General features: G+C 37.2%; 1 protein-coding gene across 8 annotated transcripts in view; it reads right to left on the bottom strand.

The window, feature by feature from the left end:
- Nucleotides 1–27988, bottom strand: part of LOC126378037 (MAP/microtubule affinity-regulating kinase 3-like) — a 140574-nt gene that overhangs the window by 92693 nt on the left and 19893 nt on the right. For all 8 annotated transcript variants that reach the window (XM_050026115.1, XM_050026114.1, XM_050026120.1 and 5 more), the window contains exon 2: nucleotides 24–940. In XM_050026115.1, coding sequence (XP_049882072.1) covers nucleotides 24–830 — 807 coding nt within the window. In that variant the 5' untranslated portion in view covers nucleotides 831–940. The remainder of the gene's footprint in view (nucleotides 1–23; nucleotides 941–27988) is intronic.

Raw genomic sequence — 27988 nt, 5'->3', positions numbered from 1 at the left:
CATGACGCTCACAAACACATTACCTGAATTGACGAGCGAGGCGAGATCGGAGACGTAGGCGTCCTCGGGGATACAGGTTCATTTCTGTGTTCAGCCAAAACCCTGTGTTCGTGCTTCGTCCCAACAACCGAGTTCTTCACTCTTTCCATTCTGGCTTGGATCGCCTTCCGAGATATCACTTTAGTCTTTTCGTCTTTAGTGCCACCGTCGGCTAGTTTGCGCATGAGTCTCGCTGTGGCGGCTACCTGGTGTTGTTGAGTGTCAGAGTTGGTTCTAGCCAGTCTGGTGGCCGGTCTTGGAACCGGAGTGGCGCCGCCTGTGCTGCTTCTGGTGCTTTCGTTTCTATTGAACGGAACGACGTCGTGTTCCGTGTCGGAGTCTGCTGCCAGATACCCGCCACCACCGACGGAAGAAACCCCAGTTCGAAGCAAGTTCTCGTGTTCAGCGTAACGAACTCTCTCATCGACTGCGACTGTCCCGTTCTGCGCTCTTTCCAATCCCCGTTCCATCTCACCAATTTGTCGCTCCAACTTTCTTAGAACGTCGTCTGAGGGTGGAGAGGGGGCGTTTTCTTCTGGTGGATCTTGGAATGATTTGAGGTGGATTGGGTGCGCTCGGTTGATCTCCAGCCTCTTCGGGGCAATGCCTGCTGAGGTGATCTCATATTGAGTTCTCTGCGGTTGTGGGGTGCGCTCCAACATGGCCAGGGACACTGGGGATGGTGGTGGGGCGCCATTGACCGTCGGCTCGGGGTCCGGAGCGGGTGAGACCCTCGGAGCAGCCCTAAAGCTCTTCCTCATGAAGTCTTCTCTGGTAAGCTTACGTTCCATTTTCACATCACTCAAAGTTCGTTCATATTAACATTGATTTGTAACACTATTTTTATCACAGTCGCTTCACTGAATACTTATTCATTTATAGTTCAGTTTTTGGTTTCAACCTGTAATTGATTGAAATAAAAACTTTGCTCAGGGTACGAAAATATCTGATATTTATGGAGAATACCGTTGATATTTTTGAACCCTGCCTATGATATTTTATTACCCATTTCAAATCAAGAACACATAAAAGAAAACAACAAAATACTATCCACCTAGAAATAGAATAAACCTCTGTATACATATCAAAATATGAGACACGTCAATCAATAACTATCTACGTCATAAGATAACAATCAGCCATTATGTGAAGATGGGGTAATTTGAAATAAATTACCGACGAAAAAGTCTACAAAAATACAGTTTCTAATAACAATGGTCTCAATTATAGACGTAACAATCAAACATCGGAAACAAACACTTATTTAAGAAATAATCACTAATTTACGACAGTAACTAACTTAGCAACACTAGAAAAACGACCCCTATGGCTCTGTTTTCCGCATTTAGACTCTAATGTAAAAAACACCCCCTAAACGACCCCCTATTTCAAAGAACAAACAAACTGCACATACATACATAATACCATAATACTATTTCTCGTAAGGTTAGGTGGTGACCAAATTCTACTTACTACTGTTGACAATATCAAAAAAGGAACGTCACTTTTTAAGAAAAAAAAAACGTTTCGGCGGGTGTTCCGTCTGGGACTTCGAAGAAAAAAAACAAGTGAAGACAGATTTTGTCGTTGTGAGAAGCGTAAACTGATTTTATTAATATTACTTGTTATAATTCGTAGTAAATGACATTTATGGTAATATTAACTGATTAAAACTGGGTATGTTACTAATATTTACTTTTTATTGTAGAGTTTGTTAACACTACGACCCTGACACAGCACTTTCGCACAATATTGGTGAGAAATTCCTTTAGAGACTCCAAACTCTACCACCCAAAACTTTATAACAACACCTCTTAACGTCACGTTGTCACATCACAATACTGCCTGATAAATTGTGAGCACTTTAGCATAGGATAGTCTACAAACGCTATAGAAACGACCCCTAAAACACGTGTCCACCAAACTAACCTAACCTAAACCTATGTGAATTTATAAACTCTGCTGACGCACAAATCAATCGACCGATGCAAGCACGCGTTGCCATGACGACACGATCGATACTATTTATGTATTAATCGACGGACAATGCGTATTCAGTTTACCATTTAAACTTCGAATCAAGAATTTGAATTAATTCTTTCTATTGAACGCACAAGGAAAAAACAAAGAAGGTCACTTCAAAAATGAAAAAAATCAAAACATAAGGCAATTTGTTCCATTTTTGAAATATGGTAAATAAAGAGGTAAAATGTCGGGTCGAATTAGCGAATTAACACGATTCAGAGCTTTACCTAAAGCTACACAGAGATGTAAACTGATAAAGGCAAAAAAATAGAAGTATAAAAAGCGAAGTAGTATAACTGTAACTAGTTGTAACTTAATAAGCTTCTGTAGACCACAAACAAGGACATAGACTGTGGTTTGAACTTGAGTATTGATAGTTCCGTATATTGCGTATGTCTTGTCTTTTAAAGTCAAAGAATTGGCCTTTGGATAGACAAGAATGGAGAATGCTACACAGACAAGAGCATGGCTCTTAATCATAACCTATCTGTATTATAAAGGAAACATTTGACTGACTGGCTGTGGTTTCCTTACGATGTTTTTCTTCACCGCTGAACAAAACTGCAAATTAATTACGTAAAAAACCACCTTTTATACAAAAACTTATCATTACTCGACCACAAAATCAAATTGGCAGTGGCAAACCTAATAAACTGTGACTAATTAAGACCATAATTTTTTTGGGACAATGACAATCTAACTTCGAACACAATGGTCCAAAATGGCGGACGAAGCTAATGTTTCTGACAGGACAAAGTCTTCATTAAAGATTTAAAAGGATTAAAATCACCACTTCACTTCGTTCTAAGTTGACGAATAAAATCATTAGGAAAATGGATCGATAGTAAAGAACTTGCAGAAATCAGATTGAATGAAATGTTTCTTTTTTATGCGACTTGATTTAAGTTTGCATCAGATGGCCTTAACCGGGAACCCTACTAAAACTTCCATATTGTAACCCAGGGTGTACAAAATAGCCATAAAATATCATGTCAAAGTCATTTCATCGCACACGCTGCGAAAACTAATAATATAAAAAAAAAACTACAATATTAAAGAACTATAATAGGAAGTCTTACTAATTAATTCCTTCGAGACACCCCTTGGTTAAAGGGGTGAAGAATAAAGTAGGGATTATTAATAAATAAGTCAATATAAAGAAATCTTAATTCCAAGAGAATTTTACAACAAAACCTAACAACAATATAGCAATCGGTAATGAAAACGAAGAGAGCGCAGCGGAGGGTTCGAGCAAGACGGCCGATGCGGTTCTATCTGCAAAGAAAGAAACAAACAGAGGTTTAGTCGGGCGGCTCAATTACCATCACCCAACATTTGTAGCACATAAAGCTGCGATGCCTGAAAGGAATGATATACTCGGTGTGGATATTGACAGTTTGGAAAACCATAGTTTAAATGCAAACTATTTTTTTTTGAATGATTTTTTGTTTCTACAACACTACGCCAAAAAAAATAAATTGAAAAGCGAATGTAGTTAAGAAACTTTTCGTAAAATATTACATTTATTATTGGATTGCACAGAACTAAATAAATTAAATCGAAAAACAGATTGAGTAGATGATTTTGAATTTGGAATTTAGTAACTGAAAACGGAACATAATGAAAATTTTTACAGTTATTATTTTAATTTAGTAGTTATTAATTAATTTAATGTTTATATTGCTTTACTTTTGTATAACTTTATATATGTTTTTCTTTTTTAATATTTTCGTTATTAAGTTTAAATCTATTTGGTGATAATGGATGTCTTTTTCAAATAGATAAACCAAAACAGTCTACAATCGGTACATACAAAGTATTAATTAAAAATTGTCTTTAACTGATCTTCTTCTCCTTATCGTGTGGGCTGTGAGGTGGAACACCAGGCTCATCAACCCTGGTATCAGGGTTATGATTGAGCCGCCAAAGGCCAAGGTTGAGTGATGAAATGAACCGATTTCTTTATAGTCTTGTGATTATAAACCTAGTCTTGTTCTGACATATCTGAAACAACTTTACCACTACTGGTTTTTCCAAGTCATAACCAAACACCAAGTATAAACACACCACCACCACCACACTTGAATCAACAAACAGACAACAACACGAAGCGACACAAGACATGAATCATGACGCCATCAACTCCTATCTCCTGTTGTGATAATGATTGTGATAATACTGGTTGATAATTTTTCAGTCAAATTCAAAAATATATTTATTCAACAAGGCAAAAACCCTTCTTAGTGAAAACTACGTTTTGAAAAATAAGTATAATTGCTTATACTAATTGTAATAAATTGATGTGATTTTTTAAGCAAATGGAAAAATACGCGTGAGTTTATGTTTGTATGTGATTTTTATTAACAAATCCTCGCATTAGACACTTTAATTTCAATCCAAGTAAAAAATTGCGGTTTAAATTTTTACCCGGATTTAAATTAATTGAAAGACGGAAAATAATGGAGGTTTTATTGATAACAATCACATTAGAATGTGATTTTTCAAAATGGCGCTTACGTGGTCGGTAAGTTGTACTTATAGTTTGCACCAGCAATATTTTAATATTCAAATCAAAATCAAATAATTATTTTTTACATATTTCCAATTTATTTTTACATATTTCCTCGCCTTATGGTTGTCTAGAAGAGATCGCTTTGTGCGATAAGGACACCATTTGCCATGTACTTAGTTAAAAGTGTTTTGTAAATATTCCCGTTTATATTCCCGTTTATATTAGTGCAATAAACAGCCTCCGTGGTCTAGTGGTTAGAGCGTTAGGCTCACGATCTGGAGTTCCGGGTTCGATTCCCGATGGGGACATTGTCGAAATCACTTTGTGAGAATGTCTTTTGTTTGGTAAGGACTTTTCAGGCTTGAATCACCTGATTGTCCGAAAAAGTAAGATGATTCCGTGCTTCGGAGGGCACGTTAAGCCGTCGGTCCCGGCTATTAGCCGTAAAAACACGTCCACCAAACCGCAGTGGAGCAGCGTGGTGGAGTATGCTCCATATCCCCTCCGGTTGATTGAGGGGAGGCCTGTGCCCAGCAGTGGGACGTATATAGGCAGTTTATGTATTAGTGCAATAAAGTATTTGAGGTTTTCACTATAAGCAGCGACAAAGCCATGTCATAGTATCCAACAGACAACATTAGAGTTCCACACACGATAATGAGATTAAAACTGTAAATCATCTGACGCCCGCGGCGGCACAGATGGCGAGAGAAACGTACGCGCATGCGTATGACTCATAGTGTTTTTGTACATAACGTATGCCTCATTACGGCCAGCTATAATGTATGTTGTAACTTCGTAACATGCGTGGTCTCAGACGGATTATTTGAAGTCATATTATTTGTTTGGACATTGTAAAAATAATTAAAAGCACTTCATTGCTGTGATATTTTTCGACTTCAAAAATCATTTGCAAGCTTGATAACAGGAAAAACGTAAGATCACTGTGGTCCTGGGGCTCACCAGCTTGTTTCTCAAACGAGGAGCGCCGGTTCCAATCCCGGTACCAGACTTTCACCAATGAGTTATTACGTATAAAAAAATATAGTGCTGTTTTCACTAACGTAGTTGGCTCGACCATTCATCATCATCAATTTAAGAGCCACGCTCTTGTCGGTGTAACATTAATGCTACTTTTTAGGGAAAAAATAGGGCAGTGGTCAGTGAGGTGTAGGTACTTAGGTCATCTTGGAAGAATGTACGATGAGGCGCAAAACTTCCAATCAGTTTCTTGCAAAGTTTAACTGGTTGCACTTAAGACCTCCTGGTTTCAAGTCGTTTTTGTAATAGACTGAAGACACCTACAAAAACATAAATTTTATAATTATGACAACTAATGGTTCATAATTTCACCGCTGTTTACAAATAATTCGCTGGGCTCAGTGACTGAACTTTTGCTCTTTGATTGTACCTCATCGTGAGCTTATATTAAAACATAAGATACCGTTTTATTCCCTCTGTGATCTTTTTCTATACATATTAAAAGAAAAACGAGAGACTCACTGACTGACTCATCACGAAATCTCTGAAATTACACGTGTTAGGAGTACCAAATTTTGCATGAGGGTTCCTTTTAGGACGTAAATGGTCACAAAGATAGGAGTTTTGCCAAATTCAACCCCTGAGGGGGTAAAAAGTTTGTATAATACTTCTATGGTTTTGTAGGGTGTCACGCGAATGAAGCCACGGGTAACAGCTAATAGTAATGTAATATTTTTTAGTTAGCCTGGATTGTACCACTGCTGGGCTCTACCCCCTGAGCTTCCATTTCTGCCTGTCCTGAGCGATCTCTCTCCAATCCGTCTGAAACGCAACCAGGTCGTCTCTCCATCGCTTCCTGGGTCTGCCTCTGCCTCTGCGTCCAAGAAGTGTCCACTTCAATGTAATATTACAGTAATAAAATATTTCAAACAATTTAAATGTAACATTGCAATCCAAATGTAAACCTCCACTCAGTCTTGTCACTTGAGTTATTTATTGACGTCCAAGAGATAGTCTGAAACGTTCCTAAGTCTTTACGAATTCATTTTACTTTTTAATTAAAAACGTCATTTGATCGGCGGCCATGATTGACGTTTTCTAATTAACGATTTAGCCGTGGTAGCCCAGTTGGTAGAACGCTTGCCTCTCACTTTGAGGTCGCAGGTTCGAATCCAGGCCTAAACCAATGACTGACGAATTTGTTTACGAATTCATGTTTGGATCATAAATAATTATCACGTGCTTGAGCACGGTGAAACAAAACATCGTGAGGAAACCCACATGCAGAGAAATGCATTTTCGGAAGTATATGACCTAACCTGTATTGGACTGGTTTTCCCTTCGCAGGTTGGAAGGTCAGACAGTCAGGCGCTTCTGTAAAAAGTGGGACCTGTTAAATCTTCAGGTTACGTAAGCGGACCCTGTGGAAAACGGAATAATGCTAGGGAGTTGATGATCTTAACTTTACCAATTGATACTTATTTATAAGCTTTGCAAAATTCTTTGTAATTTTCCTCGAAAAGTCCTGAGTGAAAATTGCAAAAATACAACAAAACGTGCGTAGTTAGTCAGTTCAAAGGTACGTTTATTCGAAGGTACTTTAAAGGAACACTTCGACTAAAGTGGATATGAAAGCTTAACGACCTTTGTGCTAAAGCCTCGCCTTTAGGTCAACCCACAAATGGCTTGCTTGCACATATAGTCGTCGACGTCGCTAACAGACGTATCTGAAATTTTAAGCGAATCTGATTTGCACCTTTTATTATGGTCAATAAGACATAAATATGTGTTTTAGAAGGCATTGTATATTTATAACGCCATGGGCAACCGTTACGCTTTAAATAATAAATAAATTATTTTAACAAAAAAAATGCAGATACGTCAGTTTAAAAAATCAGCCATGATATTTGACTTTGCACAGTTTGCTTTTTCATACGAACTCCATTGTAATTTTGTATTTTATGTTTAGTAAAAAGTAACTGATTTGACTAGTTGGAAACTAGCCTATTACCGCTTATGTGCCGTGGTGCGGTATGGAGTAGGCCAGGTCAAGTTGGGTTAGGGCGCGGTTTGATGTCAAGGTGGAATTTACAGTCCTTGCTTCATTACGAAGGGGTCGTAATTTATGAACTTATAATACGTGAACTTGTGGTCGTAATATTCGCTGAAATACCTACCTACAAATCATAAACTGACTTAGTAATTGAAATAGGTAAAGTACTTGTCGTAGAATATGTATTTATAATGCATTATCCGATGTTATTGTAGCTGTGTTGATTATAGTAGCCGAAAACATTAGTAGTCAGGTAAAACCCTATGCCGTGGTGTCCGTGCTTCGAAAGGCACGTTAAGACGTTAGTCCCGGTTACTACTTACTGATGTAAGTAAGTAGTCGTTACATGAGTCATGTCAGGGGCCTTTGGCGGCTCAATAATAAATCTGACACCAGGGTTATTGACGCTGGTAATCCATATCACAACCCACACGATAAGAAGAGGTAAAAACCGGGCTAAGTTGAGTCACCCAGCTCTATCTAATCTCTAAGTGCAATTGTAAAGTAGTTGTCGCCAAGAACAGTATCAACCAAAACGGCCGAGGAACGGAGTAGATAATTACATCTTTATTTATCTACTAATAACTGTTTTAAATGAATTTATTTTAACTTTATTATCTCTCTAGCATTGTCCCGTTTTTCACAGAATCCGCTTAGCTAACCTGAAGATTTGACAGGTTCGGTATTTTACAGAAGCGCCTGCCTGTCTAAAACCAGCCCAATACATGTTAGGTCACATACATCCGAAAATGCATTTCAAAATGTGGGTTACCTCACGATGTTTTCCTTCACCGCTGAGTACGTGATAAACATTTACTTTTTTATTTGCGGGTCCAACATTACTTCTTCTTCTGGAGAAGTCGGATGAAAACTAGCCTAACTCTTTATCTTTGAGAGTATTAGCTACGTATAGGACGGTAATTCTCCCCCCCCCCCCCCGCTCGTTTTTTGGGTTTACTTTCTGAAATGGCCGTAAGCAACTAAGGAGTACGGAGAAGCACCCGGATAGTCCGTCTCACTCTAGCTGCACACGATAAGAATGAAACCGCCGGCAACCAGTGCGTATATTCATCACGCGAGCTTAATATAGCACCAAACCACTTTAAGTCGTTATTTTGGGAACATTCGCGTTTTAGCCGAGCTATTTCGGTCCAAGCCTGAGTCAACATTGATTTCCTTACGTGACATTTGGCGTCTAGGGCAAGGTCGCGTGATTTCTTGGAAAAAATATTGAAGTTAGCTGGTGTTTTTGGACAGGTTTGAAGACCCGTCTTTCTGAACTATTCATTTCGTACTAATTAGTGAATTTTATTAGTGAATTAATATAACAATATAATGAGAGTATATTCCTATATTCATATTAATTTATTTATAATAGTTCGTATTACATGTCATATCGTATATAATCTAGGTTACATTCTACCAGTAAAATAATTCATTACGTATCATTACATACTTATATATAAGTATACTTATATACTTTTACAGAAAACTCATAATATATGACAATATATATAAGTCTTATTTTAGCAATTGCTTTTTTTATGTTTTGTTAATGTTTTATACATACAAAGTAGTAGTACTTAATAAATAAATAAATACCTTCAGACCTACTCACTGCCAGTGGCACTAGGAATTAATAAACTTCTAAGCCTCATGAGAGGTCACATAACTCGTCTAAGACCCAACCTTTACGGATCCCAATTTGGCGAGTCACCTTGTACAACAGCGGGGTTCGTGTGATAAAATAAAACTAAGATACACTTCGTGACCGGTAGATACGTAGATAGTTTTTTTTTGACGTGACTTATTGTAGATTTGCCACTAACGGCATTGACTACTTGGCCGGGCAAATGGCGAGCGCAGAGGGCTCTCACCCGGTGCAAAATTTATAGTATAGATTATAAATATTGAATAGGTAGCCACGCCAAACAACTGAGGGTTCTTATGTTAAAAACAGGTTACAAATATGGCGCTACATTGCTTTTTTGTGCTTAAGTAAACGTTACTTTAAAAAAAGCATTTCTTCAATCGTGGGATTTATGAGGTGGATCTTCTTCTTCTTCTATTGTGTGGGTTGTGAGGTTGATGACCAACCTCATCAACCCTGGTGTCAGGATTATTATTGAGCCACCAAAGGCCCCTGACATAACTCATGTGTGACGACTACTTACTTACACAAGTAGTAACCGGGGCAAACGGACCACAATTTGGCATGACAAAATAAAAAACTTCAAATCAGCGAACATGTATGAAGACTTTGATGATAATATGATAGTCGAAGAAGCCAAGTTCGTAATAAGAGGAATTCTTCACGCTAAATCTCTTTCGGGGAATGTAGAGACCTCTTTCAAACCTTTACACACTACCAGCTACATACCAACGAACCAAACGCTACAATCGACCACAAAACTAAGTAAAACTTATATGTCGAGTCTCATATTTCCCAGCTTAGAATAACTTATGTAACCCAAGCCTTTGTCTCCGTACAACGTTATAACTTTAACCACCTTAACTTCTATTTCAATAGAATTTAAAATCATATTCCTTCATCTCAACTTTACGTTTAATTTTCCAAGCTGCAAAGTTAAAATACAGTCGGCTCTACTTCTATTGCTAAGGAAATAATGGTGATATTGCATTAAAGTGGATAAGTAGAGTTATTAACCGCATTATATGCTTCCGCTGAGTTCAAATATCTTATTTGCTATGTATTGTGGTTTTGGTATGGTTTAAATTAGGTATAGACTAGGCATATCAAAGAATAACACTACTAAAACGGTAACTCTAATCAAATCAGTTACTTTTTACTAAACGTCAAAACACGAAATTACTATGAAAAAGCAACCTGAGACGTCATAGAAAACGTGACAAAATGTCGCACTTATTACATATTTCTCTATAAAAATTCATAAATAAGATAAATAGAAAAAAGAAAACGTGTCTTGTCAGCTTTAGACCTGTCTTTTGTAATCAGAATTTCATAATTTATCTTTGACCTAGGAAACCACCCAATTCCTATCAGGTGCCGAAATAACGTGGTGGCTATAAGGTGGTTAAAGTTATAACGTGTCGCCATTAGATTTACCTCACCCCCTTAGCCGTTGGTCCCGGCTACTATTTACCGATGTAAGTAAGCAGTAGTTACAAGAGCCATATCAGGTGTCTTTGGCGGCTCAGTAATAACCCTGACATCAGGGTTGATGGGTTGGTAATCCACCCCCTCTGAGCTTAGAATAGATTTCTATTTTGTTCTACTTATTTTCACGCACATGTCGTAATAATAATATCTGACAACAAGGATTGTGTCCTTTCCAACATGATGGACAATTATTGTGGGTGATAGGGTCTCTTAACACTATAAGGCTCATCATATCCATCTTAGGCCTCCGTATCAGTGGCTGCAAGTTGTCTTTGATCGATTGTGGCTCCCACCTCATAAGTTTTACATTCAGGCCGAAGATTACTTTCAGGCCTTAGAGACCAAAACTCACTAGGCTGCTACCGATATTTGAAAATTACAGCACGTGTGTCAGAAACTTTATTTCACAAATTAAAATATTCTCTCTCTTCTGTCGTGTGGGTTGTGAGGTGAATTACCAACCTCATCAACCGTGGTGTCAGAGTTATTATTTAGTAATTAAAACATTGACTTGATTGTAATCCTTTTCGGAAAAGGCAGAGTGTAAACTAGCAAAATACCGTACGCAAATCAACTACCTCATAAGAGTTTACGTAGCCAAATTCGCCATTTCGGAAGCCATTTTGAAAAAAGTTATTTTATTCCGTCGAAGCCGCGCCGACCGGTTCCTTTCTTTTGTCTTTTTGCGGTAAAAAATCTTTTGGCTCTTTGTCGAAGACGCGAGAAATTGTTGTTCTTTTTTTGCTTCGCGTGAATTTCGAAGGAAGGCTCTCCATAACTAGATTTATCTGGAAATTATTGTATAGTTTCTGGTGATTACTGGTTCTGTCTACCTCGATATACGTAGATAGCTTGCGTGATTTGTGTCTGTCTGTCCTTTGCGGTACTATAAAGGGACCATTCACAAATAAGTTACGCATAATACACATGCCTTTCACCGGATGTAAAAGGGCTGCAATAACCACAAAAAGGCTTCGTTCAGAATATGAAATTTCAAACCAATATTGGCAAGAGTGCCATCATGTTGACCCAATGTGCGGCCGCACACTGTGCTGCAAAACACTAGATTAGTGGGCGAAATATTAATAATAATAAATCTTTTTTTCTTTCTTTATTTCTGAATGTGGTTAAATGAAACTTCATTAAGAAGATAATAAATAAACCAAGTGATGCGTTGCTACAATGATTTGTCCGGCCAAGTAGTGAATGTCATATGAGATAAATCTACAAATAGTCACGACCAAAAACCTCTACAGTAGCTAAGAGAGATCTTTGGATGAATTCTCAGTACTCAGAAGTTCCTATTCCTATTAGACTTAAGCCTTATTTTTCTTTATAAGACTCAAATGTTTAAAATTTGGGGATATTCAAGGCAAGAATGCCTACTATTTGGGTTTGCGTGCTCCATTTAACATCAGGTAGGATCGTGAACAAACGCACTCAAATCTATTAATAAAAAATACCGCAAGCATGGACTAAAAAGTTATCAGATAGAGAAAACAGAAAACATTGTGCCTACTTAAAGAGCCACGCGCTTGTCGGTGTAGAATTCTCCCACCCTTTTTTTTGGAGACAATGTAAAAGACCTAAACTTAAATCCACTCGTTACGCAATTCGAAGCAAATAAAAGACAGGACAACAGCTGTGTGGAGGTCATTAACACGCTTTGACACTACAAAGCCATCACCTCAGTACCTACAGACAGACATATCTATATCAGAACCATCAAGTACACAACAATTCTATATAAAAAAACCCGCTTCCATCACATCTCGTGTAGCTATGGAGGCTGCGTTCGCGCGGTAGCGTGACTCACGACCATCGAACCGAGTCTGCGTCTGTCTCGCTCTAAACGGGTATTTTGTATCGTTATCTCTTTCTGCCACCGCGGAGGCCTCCGTGCGCTCCACGATTAGATAAACTCGCTAAATAACGATTGCTGATTCAGTTATTGATTTTGATACCGTGTGAATGACGTAGAGTACTTACTAACGCCTGTTTCCCACTGGAGTAAGCAGAGATTAAAGAATTACATTTAGTTCGTTTCTGACACAATTCCCTTGCTACCTGCACATTCATCAATCGCCTCATACACGCGCGCCGCTTCACTTCGGAGTAGATCGTACTAAACCTTTTTAAGGACATTCCCAGTTTGGTCAATGTACGTCCTCCCAGGTCTTCCTGGGCCAGCCTTACCAACAACTTTCGCCTTATATATCCTTCATCCGCTCCACGTGTCCAAACATTCTTAACATGCGCTTCTCAATAGGGTATCTGACAGGGTCAAAAAAATGCTAATCTAGAAATAGAAGCCAGTCTACGATGATCAAAAATCAATCGATATTTCTTTTCGAATTTTTATGAATTAACTAACAATGAGTACGACGTTTGATCGCTTTTATTAATGACGCTACAAGTATTTCCATATAAACTACAGTGGTTTTTAAAATAATTACGTAAATATGTAAATTGACGCGGCAGGAAACTGTCTAGTAGTCCACAATTACTATGACTATTTAGTACGCATTATTATGCGTGTACAGTGGGCTTTGACATTATTGTCAAAGCATACATTTGTAGTAACGTTCAATTTGAGCTTTATATATATTATAATGAGCGCTACTTTGTTTTTTTTTTATAACCAGTAAACCTCAATAAGTAGTTTTTAAGTAAACTTTTCAAATCATTGTGGTTTTTTTTATATATTACATACATTGGCTTAGAAAATATCTTCAATATTGTACAAAAAATCATACAAACAAGGTCCTTTTCTTGTGAACAATCTTAATCGACTTATTATAATATTTTCCTTTCCTTCTTTAAATTCCAAAATACTATAAACATGTTGAAAAGAAAATGATCTTCTAGGTCATTACCCAAAATCTCAGAATGAAAATGTGCTTGTCATATATAATTTTAGGGTGTCGAAGAAACGTCACAATCACTGATGTGCCGCTCAAGGGAATGTTCCTATTTTGGAAAAGATAGATAGATAAAATACTTTATTGAGCACAATGGACACAAAATACAGACAAAAAAAGAAGAAAAAAGAGAAAGAAAAGTTATGCATGAAGAGCTTTATTACCTATCATTTCGAAGAAGTCTTTGGTCGATGGTTGCAAGGCACATGACGAGGTCTGGTTCCACATTTTTAATGACAGACGAGAAAAAAGACAGAACAATGAATCGCTTCATGGGTGGATCAAGGGGGTGGGGGGTAGGGTGTCGTCATAGGGGTAATGACCCGACCTGGGCGGAGATAGGTTGTCTGCGACCTGGTAACCCCCCTCTGGCATAAAAGCTGGATCCGCCCCTGGTCGCTTCGCTATCCACATCATCTAACGACCCTCAGTTGAAATGCCCGCGCTATTACCGCTCTCGTATTGGACTTTTCAGCCATAATAAGACGTTGCTACAGAAACGCCGTATAAATCTGATCAAGATGTAAAGGCCTATGATGAGGCAAATGTGTTCAAAGTAGAAGAAAAATTTGAAAAAAAAAAAATAACAGCCGGTTCCTTGCTATTAAAGAGTTTTTACAACAGAAACATTGCCACTTTGGGAACATTCCCGGGAACGGCATTTCACTAGTCACGATCAAAAGGCGCAAAACTTATGTAAGTATAAAGAGTTTTATTTTTTAGTATATATGGATTATATTATATTGAGTATTTATTAATATATGTACGTATAGTATAGAGTATTTATTATATTAACTTTAGTTTTACTTTTAGGTATTTTTTTTTATTGCACCATCCCGCATCCAAGTTGTTTGCAAATGTTTGTTTCCTTTTGGTGGTTGCCTGGAAGAAATTGCTCTAGAGCAATAACTTTTTTTCTCTCCTCGTTCTCGAACCGAGCGGACGTGTGTTGTGCGATCACTATACTTTTTGATTATTTAATTTGAGTATTTGTAGTTGCTTGCTTTTGGCTCAGTGGTCAAGTTCGGTGCCTCCTGTTTACTCTTATCGGAGAGCCCATATACTGCAGTGGCCATATTTGATTTCTTCGGACCTCTCACTTACCATTCCTGACGTCACTTGAAGAGAATCGGCGCCTCCTGCTTCAACTTGCGTGCGGACCCATCTGCCACGGCGGCCATTGTGAATTTCATCGGACCTCTCGCTTGCGCTTCATTGGGTGCGGAATTCGGTGAATCTTTGCTTATTATTTCATTTTTTTGAAATTGCAAACAAATTGATAATCTAAAAAGACCGGAGACGTGGGAATCGAACTCGGGGTCTTGAGAGCGCCGTGCAGCGCCTTGTCCGCTAGACCACGAATGCGTGAGACTTCGCCGTTAAAATTGAGGATCACTATCAACGTTTCTTGTGAGCGCCATCTAGTGAGTTTTAAACGGACCGCTACGCTTCAAGCGACTATACATCGATAGTGCGCATCTAACGATCACTACCACTAATTTACTACAGAGGTCAGCACTTGCATATTATTAACACCTTATACCTACCAGCAATGGATTGTACTGGGTGTTCGTCTAACTTAGATGAGAGTAGAACCGTCAAATGTAATGCTTGCGGGTCACGCTACTGTCTTTCGTGTTTAAACATCAACACGAAAAAGGTCTCGGATATTAAACCTGAGCTATTGGCTACATTGAAATGCCCTTCATGCATGAATGTTAACGCATCTCGTAGAATGCGCTCCGAACATACCTCTGTACGCCTGCCTGCTAGCGCCACTGAATCGCCTACTGCCCATCGCTCATCGCATAACTTGTCCCTTGACGATATAAGCGCTCTTTTCGATCAGAAGCTAGCACCATCTTCTTTGGCCATGACGAACCTACGTACTGCTTGGAAAAATGATGTTAAAACCTTGATTGCTGAAGAAATTAATTTGGCTATAAAGCAGATTAAGGAGGATTTTACCTTAACCACAGATTTTATAATGAACGAGGTAAAAGAGCTGCAGTCGAGGGTTAATGAAAAGGATCGAATTATCAAGAAACTCGAAAGCGAACACTCTAAGCTGCAGAATGATTATGCAAGCTTGTCCAACCGAATCTCCTCTCTGGAAAAAATATCCCGTAGTTGCAACATCGAATTGCAAGCTGTCCCAGAAAGAGATAAAGAAGAGTTGAATACGGTTTTTAAGAAATTGTGCGAGACCGTAAATACCCCAGTCACAGAAGTAGACATACGCGCCTGCCGGCGAGTTGCCAAGATGGATCTCTCATCCAACAGACCTCGCAATATAATTGTAACACTGGCGTCGCCGGGGCTGCGTGATTCGGTTCTATCGGCCGCTCATCGTTTCAATAAAGAACACCCCAAAGACAGGCTAAGCTCGAAGCATATTGGAATTGAAGGAGAAACACGCATGATATATGTTTCGGAGCACTTATCACCTGAAGTAAAACAGCTACATTATGATGTGAGACAGTTCGCGAAGGAGAATGACTATAAATTTGTATGGGTGAAATACAGCCAAGTTTACCTACGAAAAGATATCGACAAGGTCGCCATCCGTGTAAAGAACAAGTCATTTCTTCAATCACTTAAACATTAATATTAATTCTCCTTTTTTACAATGCTACCTGTATTGTCTCTATTCGTTATATTTTGTGTATAACTCATTGTTGTCAGATATTATGAAAGACAACTGCTTGTACTTTCTTGTATGCTTATTAATTATCCTTATTTACTATAGTAATATGTTCACTCATAATGTCATACTTTCAATTACATACGTAACACACATATTAAACCTAACTTTTCGAGAACAATTCTATATATGTATATCTCTATTGTTTATTTGTTTTTCTCAGTATATGACAAAATCATCATCACCTCTCTCTAAATCATGCCTTTGCATGCATAACTCTCGTATTAACATTAAAAATCACATACTTTTGCTTCGTGGTAAATTATGTAATAGATATAACAACAACATCATAGTTAACTCAGAAACCTGCTATAATTTTCATGTTATATGGTCCTGTTTATCAATCTTTAATGGCTAATCAAAAGTTGTCTATATTCTACCAAAACGTCAGGGGTCTTAGAACGAAAACCTTACAATTTTATCAAAATATATTGAGCTCCGACTTGGACATAATTTTAATAACCGAGACATGGTTGCACTCAGGGATACTGGACACGGAGCTATGTGATAATAGATACGATGTTTTTCGAAACGATAGAGTAACCGTAACTAAGGGTGGGGGCGTACTGATATGCGTGAAGAAAACTCTAGCAGCCAAGTTTCGCTCTGACTGGTCTAAACCACCTACTGAGCTCTTATGGCTAACAATTCCGCGACGGTCACTTGGCGGTGTAGAACACGACTTACACATTTGTATTACATACATTGTTGGAGGTAAAAGAGATCAGGCGCAACATATCTTTAATGTCATGGATACCGTGTCTAATGCTGTCAACTCTTTTCCTAATGACTATTATCTTATTACCGGTGATTTTAATTTGCCTTGTATTAAATGGTCCGAGCCCCATGCTACTATTGTAAAGGAGGGTCTCACTGAGACACAGGAGGCAGCTGAGAGGCTTTTAAACGTTTTTAACATGCTAGAGCTAAATCAATTTAACGTCCATAGTAATGCATATGATAACGTATTGGACTTAATTTTCTCTAATTTCTTTTTAACTATAAACAAATCACTAAACCCACTCGTGAACGAGGATCCAAGTCATATTACGTTGGATATAGAAGCTGCCGACATATTTTTACCTACTTTGCCCAAAACATGTACCCCCAAATTTCAATTCCATAAAGCTAACTATAATATAATTAATAGTGAAATTGACAAAATCGACTGGAACTCTATAATTACTGATGTGCCTATGGAAGTTGCAACGAATATATTCTATGAGTTAATTAATAACTTGATAATGTTACATGTCCCAGTTAAACATATTAATAATAATCAACAACTTTATCCGGTGTGGTACTCGAATTCTTTAATTAAACTAATTAAACATAAAGGGAAATCTCATGCAAAGTGGAAAAAATATAAGAACCCTAGAGATTACGACGAATTTTCATTACTTCGCTCTCGCCAAAAATATTTGCAGGAAAAGTGCTACAATAATTTTGTTAAACAATCCCAAGTTAATATTAAACGCAACCCAAAAATGCTATGGAGTTTCATACATACAATGCGCGGAAATAGTGGTAAATCAGGATATCCTAATGTACTCTCGAATGGCCGAGAGACCTTGGATAATGGTCCTGACATCTGCCAAGGCTTTAATGACTTTTTCCAAAGTGTATTTAATCAACCTGCCTTGAATTATCCTGTACAAGACACCTTGCCTGCTCCTCGAGGTGATAGTTGTTATGTGCATACCCTACTGACTAGCAGTGACTTAATATATAAATACATTAACAAATTGGACCCTCATAAGGGAGCCGGTAGCGATGGTATACCACCAGTATTTCTCATTCAGTGTGCACACAGTATATCCAAACCGTTATCAATAATTTTTAATCGCTCTATCAAGGAGGGTATATTTCCCGATGTATGGAAGGAAGCAAACATAGTTCCAATTCATAAAAAGGGGTCTAAGACAACCATACAGAACTACCGACCAATCTCTATACTGAACACAATAGCAAAGTTATTTGAGAGGATTGTATACGATACTATTTATAATACTATAGCTTCCAATATTAGCGAATTCCAGCACGGCTTTTTGCGTCGCAGGTCGGTATACACTAATCTATGTCCCTTTACTAGATATATTTCTCGGAGTATGGAGGAAAATAGTCAGGTGGACGTGATCTACACGGATTTCGAAAAGGCGTTTGACCGTGTGGATCACGTCATACTATTACACAAATTATATAACCTTGGTATACAGGGCGATTTGTTCCGTTGGGTAAAATCCTATATAACAAATAGAACGCAAGCAGTGGTGCTGGGTGGTTACAAGTCTAACTATATACACATCCCCTCTGGAGTCCCCCAGGGATCCCATTTGGGACCTTTATTTTATAATGCGTATTTATTCGACATCCATACGTGCTTTGTACATTCCAGGCACTTACTCTACGCTGATGATAAAAAAATTTACCTAAAAATATCTAAACTTGATGACTGCAGGAAAATTCAAGCAGATCTAGACCGGCTTTCGATATATTATGCATATAACAGAATTAACGTGAATGTTGACAAATGCACACAAATTACCTTCACTCGTAAAAAGAAGCCAATACTGTTTGATTATAATATACATAACATTCTACTTCAACGGGTTGTACAGTCTCGTGACCTGGGCGTTATTTTGGACAGCCAACTTTCCTTCAGCAAACACATTGACACGATTGTTGAAAAAGCCTATAAAAATCTAGGATTTGTTATGCGAGTCTGTAAGCCCTTTGACGACATAGCCTGCATTAAGATGGTCTATTATGCCTATGTAAGAAGTGTTTTGGAGTTTGGAAGCGTAATATGGAATCCACAATACAAAAAATATGTCGAAAAAATTGAACGCATTCAAAAAAAAATTCATTAAACACCTTAATTATAGAGAGAAAATAAAATTACCATCCTATGAGGAGGGATGCATATATCACCGCGTCAGTAATCTGAAGGATAGAAGAATACTACTGGATATGGCCTTTTTGCACGATATAGTTAACGCAAGTCTTGATTGTCCCGCACTTACATCATCTATCTCTCTTATCACGCCACAACGACGCCCTCGACATCCCTTACATAAAGTATTTCATATCCAGCGGAATCGCACAAACTACGGAAGCAACGATTTTACTTCACGAGCACTTAATGTTTATAATAATACATTTAGTGATTTTGACATTTATGCTTTATCGAAACCTTCTTTTAAGAAACTTGTACTCGAGAGGTTATCTAAATTATAAATTAGTAGCATATAAATAACCATCATGTAGTTAAATCCATATTATATTTATAATATATTTATAATATATATATATATATATAATAATTACTTAGATATATTGTGCTATTAATGTTAATATGTATGTATTTATTTTGTTATTTCATTGTCTTTTGTATAGGTATAATACAATACAATATAATATAAAATACGTAAGTAAATGTTACACACATACACACACACACACACACACAGACACACGCGAACACGGTTCATTTAAATTTGCATGTTATGATATCCTGTTATTGGCGAAGAAATTTTGTACATGTATTATATAAGAAAACGACTATTGTTAATGCTGTTGGATATCTAAATAAATAAATAAATAAATAAATAAATAAATAAATAAGGCCGCCCAAATTGTACTGTTTTCATGTGTTATGTCTGATTGTTGAAATTTTAGTTCTGTGCAATAAAGTATATTTGATTTGATTTGATTTATTACCTAACCTTTAGGCAGATAAGACCAGAGTACAAGAGAGAAAAATTTGAAAAAGAAAACCAGCCAATGTTCCCAAATTGGGAATGTTTCCACTTTGGGAACATTCCCGGGGACGGCACATCACTGGTCACGATGACTGCACGCGGAAGGGAGAAAATAGTAAAAAATATCCATTTTGCCCGTGACACTGCACAATTCGCCCCACAGTGCTTTGGAAAATCAAAAGATATTAAGCCAATGAACTTCACCATGTTTTCAGTTAGTTCCAAGTTGAATAGCTAATTGTAACGTTATTAATCGCTCAACAGTGAATTGGGTATTTGGTACATATCATTTGGTACATAGCATTTTCGAAAAACTCTCTCGATAAAAGTTTTAAATTATGAGCTGTTTATGTTTGTTTTACGAAAAACTTTTTTTCAACATTTCATATTCTAAACATAATTTTGTTATAATTGCTAAAAAAAACTATTGGGTCGTTTACTAGGTTCAAGCTAAATTATGAAATTTTGATAAGTAAATAAATAATTTTTTTTTCCTATTTAACTTATTTATGAATTTTAATCAAGAAAAACATAATAATAAGTCCGATATTTTATCACGTTTTTCTATGAAGTGATAGTATGCTTTTTCACACAAATTCCATGGTAATTTCGTGTTTTGACATTTAGTTACAAGTAACTAATTTGACTAGTAGGAAACACGCACAAGCTACTTTTTAATGTGCCTAATTTTCTATCTAGCAGAAAGTTACATGCGTCGAAATTGTCATCTCACTAAAATGCTATCAAAAACCCAGTGTGTGGTATAGAAAGCGGTGAAATGTTGAAACAATCAAAAGTAAGAAAATAGAAAATAAAAACTCGGCTGAATGGAATCGTTGCCTTTGCGTTGTGACGTAACATCGTGGGCGCTGGCGGTGAAAGTTGAATTTTGAGTTTTGACGACATCTAAGGTTACAGTGGAGCATCGGGTTTGGAACGACATAACATTGATATTAAGTTTATTTTAACTAGAACATTATTTGTAACAATCATAATGGCCTCGATTCCTGCAGACACCTTCTAATTTTACTTTACGTTATACCTGTCATTTTCATATCCGCCGAAAAGGAAAGGGACAGATGAATAACTAGTGTTAATTTTAAAATGGATGAATAGTCCGGGCGAATCATATAGGTACCTCGCTGGTATGCAAACCGTTTGACGTGTGCTGTTAACTTCATTCTGTCGGGTAAACTGCCCAATGTAAAATATTTAGGTTTGTTTTAGATTTGTGCCTAAAATTGACTAGTGTTCTACAAATTTTATCGGATAGTGATGTACCCCTACATCCAACACAAGATGAACCTCACCGAGCTTTCTATTAGACCGCTGTGATCCGTATCGCCGTCTATAATGATCGAGCTGATGAATATGAAATGGACTGTATAACTAAATGAAATGAAGGAATAACAGATACTTAGCTTTGAGAATTATTTAATATATTTTCACCAGTCACCAAAAAAAGGCAAACGACAAGAAGTAAAACAAAATCAACATAGAAAACGTCAAAAAAGAATAAATATAAAAAACATAATAATATAAAAAGATTACAAAACCTACGAAGAGTTCGCAACATTATTATGTTTTTTATATTTATTATTTTTTGACGTTTTGTATGTTGATTTTGTTTTACTTCTTGTCGTTTGCCTTTTTTTGGTGACTGGTGAAAATATATTAAATAATTCTCAAAGCTAAGTATCTGTTATTCCTTCATTTCATTTAGTTATACAGTCCACTTCATATTCATCAGCTACCACCGTAGCTCACATTTTGCACTTAATATGAACTGCAGTTGAAAATCAAATAGGTATATTTTTTATCCTGCAATTGTGCCTCAATATTTCTTAAACTCTCAAAAGAAAACAAACTTAAGTGTCACAGATAAAAAAACGTAATTAGTCAAATGGACCAGCACATTACAAAACATCTTAAAAGCTTTCATATCTAATCGCCGACAATAAATACTAATTGTTCATGTCTATTAGTTAAAATTTCTCTCGAGTAAAAGCTAGCGTTTCAATTTTGACCCAGTTAAAGAGTTGATATAAATGAAGTATTAAAAATAGATAGGCACAAAGTATCATAGAAGATATTCTAGATTTTTATCACTCTGCTTTTCGGCATACTTTTCGCCTAGCATTTTTCCATTTTTCACAGGGTCCGCTAACCTAACCTGAAGATTTGACAGGTCCAGTTTTTTACAGAAGCGACTGCCTGTCTGACCTTCCAACCCGCGTTAGGTTGGCAATACAGGTTAGGTCACATACCTCCGAAAATGCATTTCTCGAGAATGTGGGTTTCCTCACGATGTTTTCCTTCATCGCTGAGCACGTGATAATCAATTATGATTCAAACATGAATTCGAAAACAAATTCGACAGTGGTTTGGGCCAATGCTGGATTCAAACCTGCGACCTCAAAGTGAGAGGCAAGCTTTCTTTTTATTTGCAGAAGAATTGACAAGCTACCAATGTTATATTTTTTATGATAAAATAAAATTCAGTAAATTTGATTTTTATGAAATTGTATTTAATAGTTTGTATGAAAATTGCGCACGATTAGACTATTTAGTAGTTCCTTTTTGGGTTATTTTTTTAACTGTGCGAAAGGAAATTTTGCGATAAATTTTGTCATAGTTTTTTTAGTAGTTTAATAGATTTTTGTCATTGTCAATATAAGATTTACTAATTGAGCTGTCAAAGTCTTCCAACAAGACAGCTTTTTCGGTCTAAAAGACTACATAGTATAGTACTATAGATTTCCTTGATGATAACTTGATTCCCTTAATGGCCATTAATCATAATTTGTGCCTGTCTATTCCACTTATACTTATTTTCTTCCCATTTACCTATCCACACCTTCTCATTAGCGGATTAAGGGGTGGGGGGGGGGGGGGGGGGCGCGCGCTCCTGGACCTTCCCAACAATCTGACTGAACACAGACAAAGCCCCGAAACAGTCTTCAAGATAATCCAACTCATTTAATGTCCGGGCTTGTTCCAGTAATTGCTCACGATTAACGCCGACTGTATTACACTGCGATTTGGATGACAGCGAGGTAGCGGCAGCGACTGTCAACTCTCAACACACTATACAATGTACACTGAAAACGTGTCACTACCGAGGAATAGAGATACAATTCGTATCTGGCACCGAACTCACCCCCTCTGGGTCCTACTTTAATCATAGAATAAGGAGTTATACTACGTATAGAACGGCAACTCTCCGCTCCCCACCAGCGTCTGAGCTAGGTTTACCTCACCCCCTCGGACATAGTTTAGTCTTCAATCGTATGGCGTCAGACGTCACACACACAGATGCGCGTGTACGATGACGTCAGTGTGTGGTGTCTGTGTAAAACGAGGTTGTTTGTATGAAGTGTCCGGGGTGTGCTTTCATCTAAATGGCCATAAGCCGCCTTAGAAGTAAGAGAGAAAGAGAGAGAGCGCGTGGACTGTATCTCGCTCGCACTTAGGCGTAACCACCACTGCCCCGCTATCCGCTGTCGTCTGATATGCGGCCTAAGGCGTTTTTCTTAAGGAAACGACCGTTGACATTGTCAGTGAATTAGACTCACTGTTTCCTGCAGCGATTGTTATCTGTGACGGTATATAAAGCGTTTTTTTTTAAAGACTTAATAAAATAAATTTGCAACTAAATAAATATATTTTAAAAGTATGCCTTGTGAATAAACTTTTGATAACAGGAATACACAACCAGAAACAAGTATGATACCTTGCAACAATTTTAGCAATTTTCTAGTTACAAAACAATTCAAAACATTATACAACTGGCGGATTTACGCGTAGGAGAAATGTGGGTAGTTGCCACACACCCACTTAAATAAATTTCGACATTCTCAAAAGGCGTTAAAGTTAAGAATCGCTTTATATCTGCACACAGTGGTCCGTTACTCAAATTTTACGAGGCTTTGAGCAAATAATTTTCTGAGAAACACGTTTCATTCATATTTGTACGAACTTGTCATCGAGTATACAGGGAGTTAATGTGTCATTTCGACCACGTGGAGATTTTTATGGTCGCATTTACAGTCACGTTTGATTTACGTGTGAACTTACTTCGTATCTTTGTCAGTTAATTGGTTCTAAAGCTGAAAACGATAAAGATAAATGTCCTAAATTAACATTTGACACGTTAAAATACCCACGGAATGATGAAATATCATACAACGATAAGTCGTGCATTTCACTAACACAGTGGACTCGCCTATTGGATTAGACGGCGATACGGCTCACCACCTAACGCATTGGTCTAACAGAAAATTTTAATAATGGTATTAGAACACCGCTCAAGTCATTAATAGATATTGACCCCGATACCTGCAGACGCCTCCTCATTTTATTTTAAGTTATACCCGTCATATTCTTATCCGCCGACAAGGAAAAGGACGGATGTGTGACAGCTTTTAATTTTAAAATGAATGAATAACTCGGGCGAATCAAATAGGTAATCTCGCTGATATTCAAGTTATGTTACCAATATGAAGTGTGCTGTCAACTTAATTCTGTCGGGGCCAATATCAAAATTTGATAGGGTTTTTAAAATTTCCGCCTAAAATCGATTCCATAAATTTTATGTCTGTCGATTACCCGCCCCTTTCCTTTTCGGTGGATAAGAAAACGACAGGTATAATTTAAAATAAAATTAGATAAATAAATCATGTAATAGTACCTCTTTGCCTTAGGATATAAACGCGTTGGTTCCCGCGACTTTCTTAACAGTAAAACTTATTAAGTACCTACAGCTAATTGAGACTAATTTGTCTTCGGATAAAAACTAAAAAGAAACTTAGAACCGCAATAATTAATGTAGAAAGCTAGACTCGTTCCGAGATCTAGACCGGTCCAAACGTCTATACATGTCTTTGCATATGTTAGTCATTTATTTAATCTTAATCGCTGAAACTTGATTTAGCCAGAACTTCATATTAGAAGTAAAACGTGGTTTTTATCTATTTACATACTGTACGGTCTTCAATCGAACATATTTTGCTAACGTTGCGCCCTGCTTTTGGTAGAGCTGCGCACTCGATTATAATTAGTGAGTCAGTGTGAAACGGTCACTCAACGTAAACGATACGTACTAGCCACGAGTGCTAATAAACAATTTCACCTACTTAAACGAATCTTTGAGTTAACGATCAACTCCTACAACTACAACTGAAGGTGGAGCGCTGAAGCCGGAACCCAGCTTTGGCCCTTACACAATCTAAATGAATTTCTATACATGGTAGAGGTATAAATGAAGGACTGAAAATACAATTCAAAGGCAAGTTAGCACTTGCTGATGTCAGGGAGTTTTATGAGAAGAATGGCTTATAAGTATTTGTAACATAACATCATAGACATATGTGGGCAGAGGTGAACAGTACATCCACTCCTCGCCAGCTATGTTCAAGTCCCACGTTATAGCGGGCGAGCCTATTGCCATTAACCAGGCACAAATCCTGGAAACCACGAACCTATCTACGATCCCAAACATGAAGTTTTCTATTCCCATTTCCCAAGATATTAAAGTCGTAAGACGTTTTTTTTTTAAATCCAACCAAATCCCCACTGTTTAACTATTGTGTCTGGAAATCTCGGCCTTACGACGTTAAAGTAGAGAGTGTTTTTATCCAGCAAAATAGATCATTATAAGCACATCACGTAAGCGGACGACGCAAAAAGGAATATCCACTCTCTACAGCAGTGGTTCTCAACTGGTGATCCGCGGACCCCTGATGGAGCCCCAAAGTGGACCGCAAAGTCATCATTGATCATCAAGTTTACCTATTTGAATTTTAATACTATATATTAATAAATGAAAATGAGTTCCGTAAAAATGTCACTAACTTTTAAAATACCTTTTTGTACTTATATATTTTTTCTTTTAGGCAAACCACTGCTCTATGTTACGTTCAAATGCTATGTTACCGCCAAATAGTCAGTGGTCTATAGTATGCCAATAACTCATTCGAATGGTCCCAGAACATTGAAAGGTTGAGAACCCCTGTTCTATAGCGTAATTTTCCCACAGCTAAGGCTTAAACGGTTCTAAAGAAATTCTACGGGCATTTGCTTTCAATGAGAATTGTCAATTTTTTACTTTGGATTAAAGTGAGGGGAATGACATTTAAGAGTAAGAAAAAAAAAGTAGATGGGTAACTTCATTTCCGCACTCTAGGTATTTTCTACAGCAAAGAAGTCAAGTTCGTAATCTTTGCTACTACTCTTTTCAAATTCATAAATATATTCAATAGGTAACATGGTTACAATTTGAACAGTCATTTTTACATGACGAACGTGTCATCCGCCTAAAACTACTGCAGCTTCTCACAACCTGTATATCCAGGGACAAGAAGCTACAAGAAAAATCTCAGCACAGGGCTCTAGACGTTCTTTAAAAGCGCTAACTTGAGGCACAATGGTCTAATTCCAATTTGGACTATATTAGTCATTAATAATTCCGATGAGACATAAAACTGTTTGACCGAGCATTTAATAAATGAAGTGTTAATTGTATTAATTATTTCCACCCGCATAGCGATGTACATACGTTCCAAATTGTAAATTCGTCTTGTCTACTAAATGCGGGTAGAGTGGATAGAATAATGCCACAGAATAAATAATAGATAATACTGCGTAAGTATATAACGGTAACTCCCCGCCCCGCACCAATTCATATCGGGCGCCGAGCTAGAATTACCTCACCCCCTCTGGGTTTTACTTTAGTCTTAAATGGCCGTAAGCGCTAAGGAGTGAGGGGAAAGCGCGAACTGTATGTCTTACTCGCACTTGCGCGATAAAGTTCTCGATCCCAATCTCGTGAGATCTCGTCTATTTTTTCAGGATCAATCCCGAAGTATAATATTACGAGATCCCATTCGAGATTAACGGGACTGAGGGAATCTCCTTTTGATTATGCGATTATAAAGAAAACTTAATTATTTAGTTAGTAATATTGAAGAATAAAGGTTTTTGTTTTCTTTCAAAAATATTCTGTTTTAATTAAACTCACTATCACAAACAAGCAGTTTTCAGCTATCCTAACTTTACATTTTTTTATGAACTAGACGAGATCCCGAAAACTTCGTGATTGATATTTCCAATCCCGCGGGATCGCGAATTTGCGATCTCGAGTCGGGATTGCATTCCCTAGGCGGAACACATTAAGAATGAGATGTATGGACGTTTATTGGTAGAAAAAGAAAGCAAATCTATAAGGTGTACTCTCAGGGTCTACGCCTACTGGTCGGTTAACCATGCTATGGTGGGCGTCAAACCTGTTCCGAGATCGCAATGTAACCCTAGCGAGCGATTATATCGGCGTATTGTGACGACTTGTCGACAAATTATTGTCTACTTCACAGTGTTCGGATAAGTATTTTAAAATTTACAACAGCAAATGTATAAAACATTTGGACAAACCAAAGTTGGTTTTTGTTGCACCGTCAATTGTAAAAAAAAAAATGTATTAAGTACTGTACTTATTTTTAATAAATAAATAAAAATAAATAAATAATACCTCTTAAAATATTTTATTTTCTCGAAAAAGCTTTATATAACAGAAAAACATTTTTCTTCAATTATTTTAAATTTGGCGCTAAAAAGGTTGATCACGTGACATTTTGCCCTATGACGTCACATTCCAACAAACGAACTGGCAAACAATATAACTTGAAACCTGACAGATAGTTTTTGTTTATTTTGTGAAATGTGACGTCACACGAAGCTCAATCATGGCCGACCGTGTTTCGGTTCTAGTAATTCACAGATAAAAAAAACCGCATTTTTATTTTGTAAAAATATAACTATTTAATAATGATCGTTAAATGATAAACTACCATATC

The sequence above is a fragment of the Pectinophora gossypiella genome, chromosome 25, assembly GCF_024362695.1.
Source record: "Pectinophora gossypiella chromosome 25, ilPecGoss1.1, whole genome shotgun sequence".
Lineage (NCBI taxonomy): Eukaryota > Metazoa > Arthropoda > Insecta > Lepidoptera > Gelechiidae > Pectinophora > Pectinophora gossypiella.
This window is presented reverse-complemented; position numbering and strand designations above follow the sequence as displayed.